This window comes from Myotis myotis, unplaced genomic scaffold (genome assembly GCF_014108235.1).
Source record: "Myotis myotis isolate mMyoMyo1 unplaced genomic scaffold, mMyoMyo1.p scaffold_m19_p_8, whole genome shotgun sequence".
In the NCBI taxonomy this organism is placed as follows: Eukaryota; Metazoa; Chordata; class Mammalia; order Chiroptera; family Vespertilionidae; genus Myotis; species Myotis myotis.
In genome coordinates this window covers 7,367,122-7,387,155 of record NW_023416390.1, presented here as the reverse complement: position 1 = coordinate 7,387,155, position 20,034 = coordinate 7,367,122, and the positions used below count along the sequence as shown (strand labels likewise).

Here is a 20,034-nt window from a genome sequence, read left to right as displayed (position 1 = left end):
GAAAACGTTCAAACATAATGTAGTGTCATGCCATCCAGGTCAAAGATCAGTGAACTTGAGGACATAGCAATATAATCTATCTGAAATAAAACATTAAGAGAAAAGAATGAATAGAGCACCCAGGAACTGTGGGGCAACTTCAAGGAGCTAACTGTATGGATAATTATTGTCCTAAAAGGGCAGAAAGGGACAGAAAGTATTTTAAGAAGTAACGGTCAAAATTTTTCAAAAGTCGATGAAAACTATAATCCCACAAATTGAGAAACTCAACGTATCCCAAGCACAAGAAATGTCAAGATGAAAGAAGGTGAAGTGATTAGCCAGAGAAAATATATGCATAGCCATAGACACAGATAACTGTGAGGTGATGGTTGCGTTGGGGGGGGAGGGGGTGTTAAGTGGGGGAATTAGGACATCTATAATAGTGGCAACAATAAAGAGAAAGTTAAAAAAAAAGAAAATGCGAAGAAAATTACAAGGTACACTATAATCAAATTCTCAAAACGAGTCTTAAAGAGAAATCTGAAAAGCACACAGATTAAAAAAGACAAGTGACAGTGTATTCCTTGTGGAGGGACAATGCAAGCTAGGAAACATTAGAGAAACACCCTAAAAGTACTAAAGGGCAAATGGGGGTGAGGAGCAACCTGAAATTCTTTACCCATAGAAACTGTCTTTCAAAAATAAAGGTGAAGGACACAATCCTATACAATTCCTTTCAGAAAATAGTTTATATTTTGAAGTAGCATTACCAAAACTAGATAAAAATGGTACCCAAAACACACACACACACATACACATACACACACACACACACACACACACACACACACTCTAGGCCATTCTGCCTCAAGAACATAAATGCAAAAATCCTACACAAAATAGCAAATTAAATCCAGCCACATGTAAAAGAACAATACATCACAGTCATGTGGAGTTATCTCAGAAATGCAAGACTGGTTCAAAATTACAAAACCAATTCATGGAAGCCATTGGATTAGGGGAATATAAAAGGAAAACCACAGGATAGCACCCATTGCTTCAGAAAAAGCATTTGAACAATGTAATATACATTCATGATTTAAAAACAACAACAGAAACTCACACAAACTATGACCAGAGGAAAACTCCAATAGCCTCATCTGCGAGAGGCCTCTGGGCAGCGCGGTAGCCTCATCTAGGAAAGAGGCGGACCAGCAGCACCTCAGCCTCATCTAGGAAAGAGGCGGACCAGCAGCACCTCAGCCTCATCTAGGAAAGAGGCGGACCAGCAGCACCAGTCCTATGGCAAGGCCTCCCGCTTCCTCTCCAAGCGCAGGAAGAGGCCGACGGCCCGCTAGCCGCCCTCATCAGGGCACAGTCAGTCCCAGGCGCTGTAATACAGCCTGAGTAAGAAAGCTCTGTGTGCAGAGGACGCAGTGTTGGTGGTGTTGGTGGCAGATTTGAGAGCTACCTACGGTAAAAATGAAAAAACACAAAGCAAAAGCATAGACCTGACCTTTTAGGAGGAAACGCATCTTGTGCTCAGAAAGGGAAGCTGTTAATTACAGGGGTGCTGGACGCTTGCAGGGAGCAAGAGGCGCAGGCAGGAGGAAGGGAAGAGGGTAAGAGGCCAGGCAGCCTGGGAGCCCACTTCTGGGGCCGGGGGCTGAGAACGGTCCTGGGGCAGCAGGAGGGGCGTGGCCGCAGCTCTGCGATGACCACAGAGCATCGTGGAGAACAGTAGTAAGACTTCGCCAAATACCAACACCAAACGTTAGCGTGCGGCAGGCTCAGGAACAGAAACAAGTGACGATGAGCTGGGGTTTCTCAAAGAGGAGCTGTCAGGAATAAGCTTTCATCCATCGGCCCACAGTGTTTTTCGGTGGAGGGATGCTGTGTGCCGAGTGTAGAAAAGGGTGAATCGGAACTCACAAAATGTTTGAAACGTTGGTCTACGAAAACAAAATGCATTGCTCTTCATGATAAAGGGAAAATTCTAGAATTTGGATGGGAATTAAGTCAAGGGACAAGTATAAATAGTGCTGGCAGTGGAAAAAGTGGTTAAATAAGCAAAAATGGGTCTCTGGTATCTTCTCCTCTCCTCCCCTCCTTTTCCCACCCCCTCCCCACTCCCTTCTCCTCCCCTCCCCTCCCTGTGGACTTTCGGTCCTGTGGCCGCCTCAGTGTTTCCAGCTGGCCAGGGCAATCCCATCCCTCCATCTCCGTTACCTGCCGCAAACACCTGCTGCCTGGAGCAGCTCTTCCTCCTGGGGATAGCAGCAGATGTCTCCCCTCCTCCCACCACCTGGAGTGCCGCTCCCCATGGGTGCAGGTCCATCCGCTGTGGGTTGTGGAAGGAGGCTCCTACACCTGCAGGCTCAGATCCTCAGGGGGTGGGTCTCCTTGCCTGGTCAGTCTGCCCATTTCCTCTGTGTAGTTGTTTGGGCTCTAAACCCTTGCCCAACAAGTAAGTTGGCATTCCCATAAGCCCTTCCAGCTCCTCTGCAGGAGACAAGCATGCTTCACACTCCGGGTGGTCAGCTCCTCCCATCAGAGCCCACAGCGTTTCCTCTATGTCCCTCAAGCTGGTTTAATGCCTGCAAACCCAAATATCCAATAAACTCCTACTGAGCCAGCATGTACAAGCAGGAAGCCAAGTTTTCTTACGTTGCTATACACAGTGACAAAATCCCTTGGCAGCAAAAGGCAACTTCTGGGTCCCACTTGGATCCTACAGAAGTCTTCTAGAATCTTCCCTGAGGACCCCCTGTGCCGCTCCAGGGTTCCAAGGAAGGCTGCCTCTGAGCCTCTCCTCCCCACCACTCCCGGCTCCTCCCATGCTGTGCGCATCTTCTGTAGGACAGAAGACGCACTCGTGTTCTTGCTGACGGATGACTAGTGTCTCCAAGCGTCAGCTGCAGAGTGTAGTGAGCTGAATAGGGTCCCTCTAAAATGCCTGTCCACTCAGAACCTCAGCATGTGACCTTATTTGGAAGTAGGATCTTGGCAGATGTAATGCGTTAAGGATCTGGAGATGCAATCATCCCAGATTTATGATGGACGTTAAATCCAATGTCGGTGTCTTTTAAAAAAAAAATGAGAAGGAAGTTTGGGAAGAGAGACCTAGAGGAGGCCCAGAGAAGGGGCCACATGAAGATGGGGCAGGCATTGGGGCGATGTGGCCCCTGCCAGGAGAGCCGGAGATGGCCAGGAGCCCTGGTGTCCCACTTCCAGCCTCCAGGCGAAGAGAGAATGGATTTCTGCAGTTTTCAGCCACCCAACTTGTGGTCCTTTGTCACAACATCCTTGGGAAGCTAACACACAGAGCGACCATCAACCTGTATACGCCCAAACCTGCCCTTCACATGTCACCACCCCGTCCCTCACCTGTCTGCGCCCAGGCTTCCTGGACCATGACCTGCGTGTCTGATGCTGATGAAGAGTCTAAGTATGGAACAGTGGCAAGAACATCTGCTGTAGAAGCAGGCTGGGAGTCACCAATGTGACCGTCATTGAGGCAAAGGTGCCTCATTTTCCTTTTCTGCCCAAGGCCAGGGGCACCTTCCATTAATGAGATGATTCTGAGCACTTCGTGGGATTAAATCTAATTCTGTATACATTTCAAAATGCTGGGAACACCCAGGGCATCTTGATGAAAACTGGAATGCAGGCTCACGCAAATGAAACATTTATCAAATGAAATGATCATCTCTAAGGTGATCAAGCTAAGCAGCCTTGACCACACATTGGAATCACCTGGAGATTTTCTTTTTTAAACGAGTCCCACCCTGGACCAGCCTGTGGGGGTGGGAGCGGCACTGGGTTTTGCTTTGTTTTGTTGTACAAGGCTTTCCTTCAGGCAGCCTTTCAGATTTGTTGCCATTTCACAAGGCATGAAATGGAATCTTTTCATAGATTTCAGCCAGTAATTCTTCCAATAATTTGCTTTCCTGTCACTTCATAGAAAATGTGATAAAAGAATGAGGTTCCAGGCACAGAAAAGCCGCCATACCCCAAACAGTGGCCCTTGCTAATATCCCTACCAGCACAGACACGTGGTGGAAAAGACACCGCTGATGACAGCTTTCATCTCCATGACTAATTCCACAGTCAGCGTGGCTGAAAAGAAACCTCTGCACGCCAGTGGTTCGTATGCAGAGTAGCTGTGATTATGCCCTGGTGTTGCTCTGTTGTGCTGCTGATGTTTGTGTATGTGTCTGTTCCAGTTAGCAGTGCCTAATTTGTTATTTTCTGTTCGTCCCCATCCACTCCTTTTTTTTTTTTTCCAAAGAGGAAGGGAGAGAGGGAGAGAGAGGGAGAGAGAGGGAGAGAGAGAGAGAAACATCAATGATAAGAGAGAATCATTGATTGGCTGCCTCCTGCATGCCCCCTACTGGGGATCGAGCCCTCAACCCCAGGCATGTGTCCTTGACCGGAATCAAACCCGGGACCCTTCAGACCACAGGCTGACGCTCTGTCCACTGAGCCAAACCAGCTAGGGCACCACTCACTCCTTTTGGGTCCTCACCTCCCAGCCATGCAAACCCTCAATCCCACGGCACTGAGAAGCCCTTCCACCTGACTCTCATTTTGCCTGCTTCGTGAGGCGGCGGCGGTTGAGTTCCCATCCCGTGTATGGAAGATGTGAGGCATCTCTGTCGTCACGTGCATCACAGTGTGTGAAAATTAATAACGAAGATAGCTTTGGATCTCGAACATAGAGCAAAGCTTCTTAGAGAGAAAAGCTAGCAGGGTCCTTTGTGATGGAGTTGCCTGTTGCCATGGGAATGAATCCAAAGATTCTGTGACATTTCCTGGGACCACATGAGCTAAGTGCGAAGGAAGCCTTTCAGACTCCTGCCTCAGTTCATGGATTTACCAGGTAAAACTGGGGAAGGAAAAATCCAAGATGAAAGCGCTATAGAAATACTTGATTAAATGGCTCAGGCATTGCAAGATTGCTAAATGAAAATTGTTATTTTTAGCAGGTACATAAAATGCAGAGAGAGAGAAAAAATAGCAACAGATCACCAAAATGTTAAATACCATTAAATCCTGATGTATAACGGACGAGGTAAAACCCTCACTGAAGATACCAGCAAACTCCTTGTTTTTGTGTCTCTAACGCTACCCCAAGACAACAAATACTAATCTTTGCTGTTCACATGCTCACAGGGCCTGCCGGTGTGAGTACAGTGACACCATGGCCCATTGCATGAACACTTTGTCACAGTCTGCGTTTCATAGGCATCCTAAGGACTTAGCTGAGTGGTTCTATTGCAACAGAAACCAAACCAGCAAGCCATTCTGATTTGCTGTCTCTGTTTTTTATCATGGAACCCAGGTTCAGAAGTTAAGGTCAAAGTTGGACACTGTGCAAGAGAAAATCATCACCGTTTATCTGTTCTTCACAGAGTAGATGTCACTGCCAACTCCCTGGAGCCTTTTCTAAAAATTGTTACTGCTTACATGTGTAGAAAACAGAATTGTCAATCTCCAACCATTTGGGAACCTATAAAGATGACAAGGTTTAATACACTGTTATTCTACAAGGCACTACTTAGAATGTGGATATTAAATACTTTGATATGAAAAATCCTGTATTCTTTAAAGATTATTTAAATATGTATAGCCATAATGGCATCGCCTATCTATGCTGGATCTAATCTGGCTAAAGGAACTTATTTCTTGGACAGTCCTGTCTATAATAATAAAAGCATAAAATGCTAATTAGACCGAACTTCCTTTCAGACGTCTTTCCGGACAACCTTCTGGACATAGCCAGGGCTGCGAGGGAAGCCCAGGTCCCGGATGCCAGAGGGAAGCCAGTGCCAGCAGCCGGGAGAAGGAAGGCCTACTCTTGCACGAATTTCGTGCTTCGGGCCTCTAGTATTTCTATAATAACTATGGAACATTTATGATGTGCTGGATTCTGTGCTGTAATTATCATGTGTCCTCATTTAAGATGATGATTCTATTAAGCAGATACTATTTTTACTTCCTTTTTACATATACCTTCGATGCTAAGGAAGGTGAATTATCATGCCCTAGGCCTTGAAGCCCAGAAAAGCCTGTATTTGACCTTGACAGTCAGACTCCAGAGCTTGACCGCCTGGAGCCATGGCGAGTTGGAGCTGGAAGAGGTCTTGGAGAGCAGCCAACCTGGTGCGTCCCCACTTCCCATGGCGGCAGCAGTCCACATGGTGTGTGGACGTCCTGGACACAGCAGCAGGGGCAGAGCTGCTTTTGTTGAACTCAGAGAAAGCAGGGGCTCCCCGAGACTTCTAACCTGCCTCCTCCGCCCCCCAGGTATTTCCACCTTCTGTAATTTGTGGACCGTTGTGTTCAAGCTTCAAGGAGCCAGGCAACAGGCCTATTACTATCAGCTCCTCGTCCTTGCCCTTCCCAGGAACTCCGTGTTACAGAAGAATTCTCCAGGGGGAATGTACACCCTCCCGTCGCACCTTCTGTTCTGTCCCCTCACCCAGTCCTTTCACCCTCCCAGCCAGGGTCTAGCGGTGAGTGAGTGGAGGCCACACTGCCCGCTGGGGCGCAGGTACTCACGGTTCTGCAGGACTGTGGGTGAGGGTGCCTCTCCAGGGTACAGGTCTTCCTCCTGGCCCCTCCTCAGCTCAGGCCTGGGATGGGCTCCAGGGCAAAGAGGCTGCTTCCCTCCACCCTCCGGGCGGGGAAAGGCTACTGCTGTTGGCGTGGGGTTTGGGGTTCGGAGATGCAGAGGGCCGAGGTGTTTTGGATCCGTCCATCCAAAGGTTGCCACCCCAAGCCTTCCTTGGCGGGGCCTCGCTTTTGCACAGGAAGCCTGCGCCCCTGTGCCTCGGTCCGTTCAGCCCCACAGCCAGGCGTGGTGTCCCAGCCCTCCCGGCCTCCTGAGGAGACTGGCCGTGCGGCCTGAAGGAACTCGGCTTTCCAGGCTCCCGCGGGGCGGGCGGTGGAACTGAGCCCGCTGTTTTCATGCCTGAAGATTCCCACAGCCGGGGCACATCCTTTAAATTACCGACAACCCCATGCCATTCAGGTGCTAAAGCAATTACTTCACTTCTTCCTGTACCTGGCCCGAAGCTACTCCAGGTGTGTGTGTGAGGGAGCGCCTCTGTGCGTGCCACCAGCAGTAGGTCCTTGGTGCTACCTGACTAGTGAGTGATTGTTCCAGAATCCATCCCAAGGGCCTTCTAGAGCCATTCCTAACATCGACTCGCTTATTCTGGGTTCTTCCCAGCTAAGTAGCTGAGACAAGTCTGTGTAATAGCTTAATTGTTGAGTCCAGGGAAGAGAAGTGAACCACCAGGAAGAGTGAGAAATGGGAGGGATATATATATACATTACACACTTCACATATATAACATGTGTAAAATATATGTGTGTGTATATAATATATATGTTCCACCCCATCCACCCACTGGTCCCATTCTCAGGTCTCCGCTGAGGCTTCCCTTCTGGTGGGATGTCCTCCTCGACTCCCTCTGGACTAGTTTGGGGAGACCCATGAGCTCCTCAATCATGACACTGACAAGAATTCACTTTTATTAAGTGCCTATCATATGCCAGCATGACTCCCATTTAATTCTCTCAAGAAGCTCATGAGGGGTATACTCTGTTTGCATTCTTACCCTCAGTGGAAACTCCATTTTCCATTAACACATTAAGCACCCTGTCAGTCACCGATGGACACTATACTTTCTGTCCGGAAGACAAAACAGGCCGGCGCTTAACACTGGCCAAAGGATGCTGGCTGTGATCCCAGGAAACCTGGTTAGAGCCTGTGCTCATGGCACTGCTTGCCCCCTTTGTTTCTGTGTTAATATTCTGTGTCAAAAAAGTAATGATCGCCACATTCAATCACCTATCTTCTCCCCTGACTGTACGCTGGACACGGAACAACTCTGACTTGCCAACCCCTGAATTTCAGACCTACTCCAAGGTCTGCTATATGGTACTTGCCTGATAGATCATTATTATATTCATGAATTAATGTCACAAATAACCAGCTCATGCCTCCCTCTGCTTAGGCTTTGGGTGGCTTTCCATTAAATACATGCAGACCATTTCGCAAGCCATTGGGGCAGCACCCCCTCCTCACTTTTCTTCCCATGCACATTGCATTCCAGCTCTCAGTTGCGTATCACCTTAGACCTCACCAAGCTCTTTCATTGTTGACAGCGTTGCTGGAAATGTTTGTTTCCACAGTTTTTACCTAGAAATCTCTTACCCCTGGGAGGCTCCATAGGCTTTTTCATAAAAATTTCCCCGACACACCCAGTGTACCCCCTCCTTCTGTGTACCCTGGAGCCCATCCCTCCCTCCTCTGTGCTACTATGTAATTTACATAGCTTTCATTGTCGCATTATCAAATTGTATTATAACCGTATTTACTAATATCTCTGCTTCCTTTATTTACTATAAACTCCTTAGGACATCTTTACCCATTTTTTAAGCAGGATGTGTCCTTTAGTTGGTATATTATTATTATTGAATTGATAAGCTTTAAAAAAACCCTTTAAGTGGTACATAAAATAAGCCTGCATCTTATAATTAATGGTGCCATAAAGCAATGAAACACAGTACCTAGTAGTATAGTACAGGGTGTTCAATAATGTGTGTTTAATCAATGTACCTAGTACATAATAAATATTCACTTAACATTTTTGAATAGCATTCTGAATTAAGATGTTTTATTCAGAGCTGTGAAAACAATACAATATACAGATTTGGCATATTCTCTTATAATTTGATCTTTTTTAATGAGGTCAAATTCCTCCTCACAACTAAATGGACCTGATAGCACAGAGAAATGAATTAATAGTAAAGAAATTCATGGTGATATTTCAAGAAGAAAAAAAACCCTCCTGGTGACTCTTCAAATACACAGCCTTAGGGTGAACGCCCTTTGTCTGCACAGTGGAGGGGTCTGTTGGAAGGTCTGGCCCGGAGAGCAGGCCCAGAGACACACTTCTGGGAGCAAATGGGAAAACCAACCAGGTAGAGATGGGGATGGTTCACATGAGTCAAGGTCAATGAAGCAGCCACAAGGGCAAGTGGACTTGTTCTGCTGCAGGAGCAAACTCAGTGTGTTACCTGCCTTATTTCTGGGTGGTGGCCTGAGATTTTAAAATGTTTTCCAGAAAGCGTGGTATTTCTGCTCGCAAGGCTAATGAAAATTTGAGCAGAGAAGGGAATCAGTGGGCAGATCCTGGGACCAGAGAAACATCCGGAGCGTGGAGGGAGCAGCAGGAAGACTTCCGTGGAAGGAGAGGAGAAATCCGGAAAGGGAGGCTGTCATTGCACACCTGACCCCGTCCGCCCGTCCACCTGCTGCTCTGGCAAAAGGAGGAAAGGCCTTCAGAGGCTCCAAGACGGAAACCGGACCCAAATATGGCAAGGAGGCTGGAACAGTGGGAATCCGATCGTTAGTCGGGCCTTTTCAGCACAGTGCTGGGACCTCACTCCTCCTGGGCCCACATGCCTGCAGCACTGTACTGTGTGAGAAAAAATGTCAGCATCCATGGAGGCCCAGGTACGGCTATACTGATGGCGAACACTGTGCAGAACACCTAGAACCTGGTCGCTCTGGCTCAGAGTCCAATTACTCACCCTGTATGTGCTGGCAAGCAGCAGCTCCATCTCCCGAGTGAAACAGGTGAAGAGAACTTTAAGAATCTATGACATTAATATCAGCTACTGAGCAAAACCTCTAATCCCTGAGCAGTTACCCTGCCCTTGAGGGTCTGTTTGACTGGCATCTCCATGCAGCTGTGCTTCACTGCCTTCTGCAGAGATAAGAAGTGCTGCAAAATACTCTTGTGAAAGCTGCCGTGATCCTTCCCTACCTCTGGTTTGTTTTGCCCATCAAGGAATTGTGCATTCGTTGTTAGAAATGCTAACATCTATGGTTGCATAAACAAAAGACAGATAAAAAGGACTATGAAGCAATGTGCCAGGAGCTGTTAGTATGTTTGTTTTAGCAATCCTAAAACCTAAACATGTATGCATTGTTTATAAAGAGATTGTACTGAAGAGAGGACAATATATATGTGGCATATTTGGAAATGGACAAATGTGGACACAAATCTTTCAACAAACAAATATATATTAACATATACATATCCCAATATATTCCTATGTATATTCCCATTAGGGCCTGGGAAATATTAAAGAATTTAGAAAGACTTTAAATTTAAAGAATTTAGAAGTCCTTTTATGCCTAATGACACACCAGGATATTAGTAACACGTTCACCATGACAAAAACTTGAAGGAATAAACCCCTCACTGCATCTTTGGAACTCCTTGGTTTTAACTCGGACTTAAACATACTCTGGATGACTTACTGTTCCCTTTACCTTTCGGACAAGATGCTGCTAAAATAACTGTGGAGGAATAAAAGTTACTGAATTGAAAGACAGTAAGTGTAACTTCTGGGGCCCCCTACACAGTCACGCCTTGGTTTCCCCAACAGACAAATGAGGGTTATAAAACCTGTCACAAAACAGAATAATGTTGCAAAACAAAACAACCTATTATATTTTCTATATACCCTAATAATCAATTTGCAAATTTAAATTGTAAAATGTTACTATTTCTAACAGTATGAAAAACAGCAAACACCTAAGGATAAACATAATGAAAGAGGTGCAAGACCTTTCACAGAAATCTATAAAATTGTATTAAGAGAAATTAACTAAGTCCTAAATAAATGGGAGAAATGCACCCTGTGAACAGACTGGAATACTAAAGTATATAGAGAAAGCAAAGAGCCAAAAATAACCACGAAAATGTTGAAGAAAAAAAGTGGGGAGACCTATACTCTCTGATAGAAAACATTATAAAGTTACAGTAATTAAGACAGGACAGGCACAGAACAATAAAACCAAACCGAGATTCCAGAAGTAAGTGCGCGTGCGCGCGCGCACACACACACACACACACACACACACACACACACACACACACGGGCGTTGCAGTTTTTACAAGGTTGGCACTGCAGGGCCGTGGACAAAGGACCATCTTCACAGTAGGTGGGCGGGGTCCGCTGACGATGCATGCTGGGAAAATGAAAATGGGCCTCTGCCTTCCACCATACACAAAATCCAGCTCGAGGGAGTTGCAGATTTAATGTGAACCCTAAACCTGCAAAGCTGCTAGTTCGTAATAGAACCACCTCTATGAGCACAGGTAGGCAGAGCTGTCTTAGCACCAGACGAAGTTAAAGGGAAAAACCAGAAATGAGGGCTCTGAACATCAAAAGGCATGAGCAGAGCATGTGACAAGCACAGGGTTAAAATTCTTATTAAGTAAATGCCTCTCAGAAATAAAAACAAAAATAAAAATTTACCCCTCTACCCCCAAAGCTTTCTCAGGCTATTTCAGTGCCATTTGGAAACCTACCAAAATGAGCTCTCACTTACCTCCCCAAGAACCCGGTTAAATCCATGGAGAAATTTCATCATATCTGGCCCATGGACAATGCATACCCTTTAACATCTTTTTTTACATAATAACCCAATTTCATTATCATTCTTTTTTCAATTAACTCACACAAAAATGGAACAGTAAAAGTGTTGTTTCAGATCTTTACTCTTTCAGTAATGTGCAACATGAACATAATAGTGTTAAGAAGTCAGAAATAACACGGTAGCTAAAGAAAATGTTTATATTTGCAAAATTTCAACAATTATTTTCCCTAGGTTCCCCCAAATTAGCATATTTGTTAATCAAATTAATTAAGAAGCTTTTCAAAATAAAAGCAATGTTTTAAATAAATATATTTTCATAACCATAGAACATTTAGTTCTGTTGGAGGTAACAAACATATTACACTCAAGTACATTATGAAAATATTAGGGCAAAAATGATCTAGATGCAATTATAAATGTACCCTAATTAGTCATTTGCTTCTTTTTGTGTTTTCCTGCATGTGTTAAAATCATGTCATAAACATTCTGTAATCAATTAGTTCTTAAATCACTAGGAAGATGTTATCTGACCCACAGAATTTATACCAGCTCAAAGTGATGACATATTGCTTGAACAATATCATTAAGTTTCCATTTAGCACTCTAAATTAAATGCTATCAAAGCCAAGCCCCCCAGACCCTCCAGCTTCCCGTGTCTGCTATAAAAAATGAATGCTAGGCTCCCAGTTTGGAAGAATGAGACCTTCCTACAAATCTCAAACTTCAAATTTTGTAACTAAATATTATTAAAATTCTAATTACAAAAGAGCTCTTACTGTGCTTCTGAGTACCACATAGCTGGGTATAAATTCACTAATGATCAGCTTTTCCACAGAAATTATATCTGTTTAGTACACAACTACATAAAGCTTTCTAAAAATTGATTTTATTTAATAAATATTTTAGAGTTCACTAACTGAAGAAATGACTTTTCTGATCTTTTCAGAAATTTTGATCATTTGTTTATCTTTCATTCATTTTTATTTCTACTGTGATTGTTAGGAATTTTGCTAATCTATGTGTAATCTCTCAAAATATCTATGAATTGGCAAATTTAGCTTCCTTTAATAATAAGAAATGTCAACATTTCTGAATTAAATGACAAAGGCCGAGAAGTAAAGTTAAATGCAGCAACAGGTCCTAGTGAGTGCTCTTTAGTATTTTAGGTTAACAAATTTTTCCTAAAATGATACATTAATAACTTACTAAATGAATAATGCAATACAGCATGGATTTTAACAGGATCTCAACCTCCCTCTGTATTTCTGTCTCTCTCCCTGAAAGACACACACACACACACACACACACACACACACACACACACCTACCCACATCCATACATGGTGTGTTCACACATCTCAGAATTTAAAACACTACTACTAAGCAGTTTAACTTAGATAAATTAACTACATTAAAATACTGACATTGTGAAAATACCTGTTTACGTCCAACATCCCAAAGATGGCATCTTTTTGTGAAAGTCTAAAAAGCTTCAGGAAAGAAAACCAGAAGGAAAAACAGAGTCTTTGACACAAAGGACGGTGCCCTCCTCGACGCTGCTCAGGGTCGCAGCTTCCCATTCTCCTCGCCGCCTTCCTTCTCCTCGATGGCCTCCAGGCTGCGCTTGCTCTTGGCGTCGGCCGCGCCGCTGGGGGCTTTGCTGAGTCCGCAGGACAAGCACGCCAGCTGGATCTGCTTCATGTTTTCCAGAGCTTCGTTCTTTGCACTCTTCAGCAGGTCTCCTTGGCCCTACAAACAGGTGGAAATATGCACCACAGAAGACCGTTATGAGCCAGGCATACCTGGTGACTCTGCTCAGCGAGGAAACAGCCCCAGGCCCGGGAACAGTGTTCCAGGTTCGCCCATGGTTCTGTCTAGCAATGCTCAGGGGCTCTAAGCACAGAAAGCCACCTGAGCCCTCCCACTCGGCTCTGTGGTTGCTGGCAGCCCCTTGACATTCCTGTAGTGGGGGACAGCCCCAGGGACCCTCCCCTGAAGTGCTGAGGATGCCAGCCCTTCCATCCCCGCGTCTGCGTCTTTGCACACTGCGGCCCTTGTCCTGCCCAGGCCGGCATCCTAGCATGGGAGGGACAGGGACGCCTGCCTTTGAGAACTGAACACTGCATCAGCCTCTCGGACTGCAAGAACTCACAAAGCAAAGCTGTCTGGGAAGTAAACCACACGCCTGATGCTTGGTTAAGTGGTGTTTTAAATGTTGAGTTGTCCTTGCAATCTGCCTTATGATCAATTATTTTTTAAATATATTGTCATTGATTTCAGAGAGGAAGGGAGAGGGAGGGATAGAACCATCAATGATGAGAGAGAATAATCGATCAGCTACCTCCTGCCTGGCCCCAGAATCTGTAGTGCTAGCCAGGGCCTGACACAGCCGCTCTTCAAGGCAAACTGTGCTCTAAAAGCACACTGCAGCCTCCCTGTCACTGTCACCCAGGGAAACACACAGATGAGAAGGGAGTCATTCCCCCGAGGCACCACGTGGCAGGGCTCGGAGATGGAGCCCAGAGGGCCAGGGTGCAGGGCACACCAAGAGCAACACATTGGCAGGAGCAGAGCCAGTGTTAGTTTTGCTTTTAGCCCCAACAGTTTCTTCTTGGGCCACGTTTTCTTTCATAAAAGTGAAAACACCTTCTGCCTCCCTCACAGTCCTAAAGATGAAAGAAAATATGCTGAAAAGCCACTCGTGATGTAAACACCCACAAGTAAGCTATGCTACAAGGTAATATGAAAAGCACCCAACGTGGTCTATTAGGACAAATACCTTGGCACTGTGCATATATTACATACGTTTTACTAACTTGTTTAAGATGTGTCTGCAAGAGTCTATTTAGAGAGATGCATGTTGCTACTATTTTTACAAATGGAAAGATTCCTGTGAAAATCTGAATTGTATTAATAAAGAGAAAATGCCTGCACTCATTTTGAGAGAATTACTTTTAAGAGCTCCCTTTTCTTTTACTTTTGAAATTTTCATCAAGAATTTTAAAGGCATTCACAAAAAACAAAATTGGCATCTTCCTTCACTGCAAGAGACCAGTGAAACATGGCAACATATCAAGCTTGAAAGTGCTCGTGAACTCAGAGTGCTCTCACATCCGTTCCCTGCAGCAGGTTATAAAACCAATCTAATTAGTCAGTCAGAGTGTCATCTCGTCAGCCTGAGAGGTGGCATCCAGGCTGAAATGCCAGACGCTGCCAGTTCTGCTCAATAGAAGCCAGTCTCTCCAGGAAACAATGGCCAATAGCAGAGGACAGTGTGTGCCAGTGCACAGAACAGTTCCATCCCCTCCTGCTGGCGGAGACAACGTGTCCTGGTGGGACGACAGGAGCAGAAAACAATGGGGGAGACATTAAACTGTCAACTAATAGAAGGAGAACAAGTGCAAGGCTACGTTGTGAAGAGTCACACTGAACCATTTATGAAAAATTGTTTTCTATTTTTTAATAGGACAAATAGAGGTCCTCTTTCTATTCTGTGGTTCAAGGAATCAACTCCTGGGTCCCTGCTGGTTAAGGTACCAGAACCAGGAAAGACTCATCCTTGGAAAAACTGCAGGGGGTGAAGTTTGCTGTTAACAGCCCCCGTTCTGGCGTTCCTCTGAGTGCTGACTTTGGCCCAGTTTTTGTGCAGCGATTTCCCCTGGCCAATAGCATCCCTCTCTTCCCTGTGGCACTCCTCAAACTCCTAACTGGACAACTTACACCATATCTCTCTCTGAAAACACCGCTGTCCTGTGTATCATTTCCTACAAGATGTGTCAGGTGTTCAGATCAGCTAAGGCATTTCCAGGTGTTGGTGTGCAGCAGGCATTTAAGGAGTACTGTTACAGGGCACTTCTAAAGACTATGTTCTGAAATGCTCAGAGGTCTTGGTAAAGGAGCGGGAAGGAGAGAAACCAGGGAGAATGAATCCTACTTGGTTGTATGTAAACTGAAATACCTCTTGGGAACTAAAATAAGTCTGGGGTTGTCATGGCCCAGAATGTCAAATGAATGAACAATTTGATCACTGAACACTCAACCTGGAAGAAATGTGTAGGAGCTGCCCATGTTAAAGTATATGAGCAATCTCGGGGAACTGTAGTTCCCGCTGGTTCTAGGGATGCTTCGGGGCGGGGGGAGTGGGGGGGGGGGCGGGGAGGATTAGAAAGACTTCTTTAACCCAGAAGAAGGTGAGAGTAATAAGAGGTAACTCTGGCAGACTGATGCTGGTGGGACAATGACTACCAACAGTTGCCAGAGCAGTGGTCCTCAATCCGGCCCCATAGTCATTTGGCTTCTGAATGTAAGAGTCCATGAAAATCCCAACACATTTAGAAAGCAACACTTGGAATTATAGAAAACCACAGAGAGATCACGATAGTGATTTTAAATAAAAAGTTAGCGATGATTAATTTTTGATAAAGAGACATTAGGCATTCATAACCAACTCCTTCCAACTGCATTAAATTGCAATTAAAATACATTATCTAGAAATCAGGAAATATCTGATGTAATTTAGATTGAAAATGGGGCTGCCCTACAATACCACCACAATTTTTATTACTACTAATAAATGTATGACTGAAAATAAATTACTCTCACAACACTGAATAGAAGCTCACATTTATTGAATACAAGATGTGGAGTGCAAATCAATTGGCCCACATTATCTCATTATATCATAACCATAAAAGGGGCTGGAATTCTAAATGTAAGGCACTATGAGTTATATATTTGTAAGTTCTCTTAGTAATATATTTTATTATCCATCAAAGTCATTAAGGATTTTTGTTATTCCTGTTCTTACTGAGAAAGGCAGTCCCCTCCCTGCCCCCACTGTTTGAAAATAGTTTGGGCTACAATCTGGTAGAGTAACTTACGAAAGACACCCGTGGCTCCTTCACACCCACTTTCCCATGAACTGCACTCCCTTATGATGTCAACGCACGGAAGAGCAGGAGAACATCTTGACTGGTGTCCTTATCGCATGTGAAGGAAATGCGTGGGTTGTCTCCGAGAACACCACAAGTATTTAAAGCAGCTCAGAGACTCTGGGAATGGGGAGACCCTCACAAATACACACTCCACGCGTAAACAAATGCCGCTCTGTCTCTATGCAGGCGTGTATGGGTATTTCCCAGCACACACTCAAGAACAGACTGAGTCCCTGATCTCTTTCCCTGGGAGTCCACACGCACAGCTACAGCCAACCCTGGATGCTGCTGCAGCGTGGCAGATCGTAGCTCTTTGTTTGTTTCCAGCTAGTTTTTGGTGGAAAAGACCATACTCGGGTGGGCTATGCATAATTACCATCTTACTAGTTCAAAAACCATGCTTTTGAGGGAATTTCTGTATTACCTAAAGAGATTAAATATTTTACTCTGAAGAGACGGAAACAACTATTACAATGCCCTTTATTTAAAAAATTAAAATAGCAGATGTGTTGATGTCACAAAAGATCTAAGTCTCTTAATGTTACATTTCTGGAACACTGGGTAAAACTAGGCAAAGATGGCCTGCAATTCTGGCTCTCTGGAATGAAAACGTAGCTGTGTAGGGAATGTATACAAGATGGTAATAAGTTAGAGGGCACAGAGGTGCAGCCATTAGATTATGTTCTGAATACCTTAATTGCACAAAAATAGAAGTCTCCATTGCATTTAGTAATCAATGCTCAGATTTATTATTTTCAACACCTTGACAACCAAATATTTGAAATATTTGAATTCTACTCACTACTTAAAAGTTGAATTTTTACTCTATGAACACTCAAGAAATATAGATGACAAGTTGTAAAGTAGCTCTGGTCTAAGAGAATTGGCTTCATGGAGCTTTTATGTTACTCTTCTGAAATTCTGCACTCAAAACACTGCTTTTCAAAACTTTACAATGTAATGACATTAATTTATTATATTTTTATAGGAACAAAAAGGGAATTACATTGAACATATTCACCTCAGCCATTAGATTTTATAGCTTTACAGAAAGTTCATTTTTTTAAATTAGTTTTGTGACTGATACATTTTAGTATTGGTCATAAACTCAATTAATCAAATGTTTCTAAAGACTATAGAAATAAAAAATAAATAAGTCCTCTTAATATCTAAGAATCCAGTTCTGAAGGAAGAATAATTTATAAAGCATAGAAGATATTTCAAAGAAATTTTAAGAATAATTTAATGCCAAAGAGAAAACAACATTGCAAAGTAAAGCAAAATGCCATATTCAATAAACATACAAAAGGCTATAAAATACTGATGTTATACAAAATGAAAATTGTATTCGAAGTTAAATGTGAAAGCATATGTTTTAAAGACCTGACAAATAAGATCTTTTCAACATTTCTTTCTCAGCTATCATCCTACATGGTTATAATATCTCATCAAAAAATCTTGACTAACTTAAATGTTGAAGAAATGAAGAACCCTATTTGCTTCAAAATAATAACTGTGTTGTATGTAGAAAACCTTTGTATTAAAAGGTATTTAAAAAATAGGCTTAAGCCCAGCTGGCATGGCTCAGTGGTTGAGCATCGACCTATGAACAGAAGGTCACGGTTTGATTCCCAGTCAGACCTGGGTTGCAGGCTCAATACCCAGTGGGGGGCATGCAGGAGGCAGCCCATCAATGATTCTCTCTCATCATTGATGTCTCTCTCTCTTTCTCTCTCTCTCGCTCTCGCTCTCCCTTCCTCTCTGAAATCAATAAAAACGTATTTTTTAAAAAGAAAACATCATATGTATTGCAATAAATGCCCAGGCAGGCACACAAGGAGCCATAATGAAGTAGGCAGATGCCCGCACTTACTCAATATGGATTCATTTACATGTAAAAGAGAAATAAGATCAGATGCCATCCCCCACACACAAAATATATTAAAAAATGAAAATGCAGATGTATCAGATAGACACTAATATAGGAACAAGTAATGGCAACAGACCAGACTTATTTGCATATAATAAAAGGAAGGAAATAACATGCCAAGACAAGTCAGACTCTCCCCACGAGAAAAAATCTGATAATCCCGCAAGTGAGGAAATAAATTATGCCCATACATCCCACCAAACTTGCCAAATCTTCAAAAATACCTAAGAGGACATTTTTCTTGTGATGGATACTATCGACTTCCACTTTGCAGGACACTGTGGAATGCCTACCACGGACTGTCAATAACAACAAAGCATCGAATTAAAACCAGCATCGCACTTCCCAGTTTGTTCCAGGATTACTGTACGTATAGTCATTACACAATAAAGTAGACGTAATTCCCAGAGTGCATACATTATTCAACGATTTGGAAACAGTATCTTTATTCACTTAGACTTCCCTCTCAGTAACTACCATTTCCTCATATACTGGGCCTTTCACAATAACTTCTTGTAAAAAAAATTAATATAATTTACTAAAGTCCTTCAATATGTATCTTAGAGGGCTTCGTCGGGCAGGACTTAAGAAGAAACTGCAGGACAGGGGGCAATTCTTTATTATGTTGCTCTGTCCTACAGCGCAGGACATCGCATTCCTAGCCACTACCACCAAATGCAGAAGAACCCTCCCAGTCACCTCCAATGCCCTCTAGGGGGCAGTGCCACACCCATTTAAGAACCAGCAGACTATATTCCAGGGATATGATGTTGAGCACAGATGCCCTTCTTGATCATATAGAGCTTCAGTCTAGTGGGGGATACAGGCATAAATCAAATGCCATAAAAATAAAGTTCTGTCTACACACAAGTTGTTTACGTGCTAGAGAAAAGGAGTGTGATGCTGTGAGAAGATGACAGCCTCGGAGATCAGTGACAATTGAGCAACAACTTGAAAGAGAGGTGCCTTCATTTCTCTCTGGGCGTCTCATAGTGAGTAAAATAGGGTGTGAGGATCTTGTGATGCTCGCCTTGCATTCTCAATCCCCCCACAGTCTTACAGAGACAGACAGAAACAGTACAGGAGAATGTTCTGGAAGGATGCTGTCTCTATGGTGCAGCACCAAAAATGGCCTAATACATTCCATCTTTTCTAGGTAGAATTTATTTTATTTCCTTGAAATTTGAACCTAAAAAAAAACCAATGTGGAAACTACTCAATAAAGTATCATTTAATAACAGTATAATTTAGTTCTGCTAAGAGTTCTTAGCAATTATTTCAAAAGTTTGAGACACAGGGGGTAAAGATGAGGGCATGATTGAGGGGGGGGGCAATGGGGGGATAAGGACACATATGTAATACCTTAATCAATAAAGAAAAAAAGTTTGAGACATTTGAAGGACAGCTACAATGCGTGTTTTTTTTTAACTTTTTCGATCAAGAACTGGACTCCAGAAATCTAAGTAAATGCATTGCCCAGGTTCACACAGGAAATAAGTGTAAAGGAAATAACTAATAATGCCTGCTTCCCAGGACAATAGGTGTTTTTTCTTCACTGTATTTAGGCACATTATATGATATGTTGAACATGTTATCTAATAGATCTTAGAAATACAAAGAAGAAATAGCTTGAGAACTATTGAATTTAAAAAAGAAAAAAAATCCTTTGATAGAACCCCATGAATTTCCCAAACAAAAGTACGTTGGTGTCTGATTTT

The 20,034-nt window shown here is 43.5% G+C and overlaps 1 protein-coding gene across 1 annotated transcript in view; it reads right to left on the bottom strand.

Moving 5' to 3' along the window:
- Nucleotides 1–8,654: 8,654 nt before the first annotated feature.
- The window catches only part of PLCL1 (phospholipase C like 1 (inactive)), a 252,287-nt gene continuing 240,907 nt past the window's right edge, over nucleotides 8,655–20,034 (bottom strand). Inside the window, exon 6 of the mRNA XM_036320411.1 lies at nucleotides 8,655–13,201. Coding sequence (XP_036176304.1) covers nucleotides 13,013–13,201 — 189 coding nt within the window. The 3' untranslated portion in view covers nucleotides 8,655–13,012. The remainder of the gene's footprint in view (nucleotides 13,202–20,034) is intronic.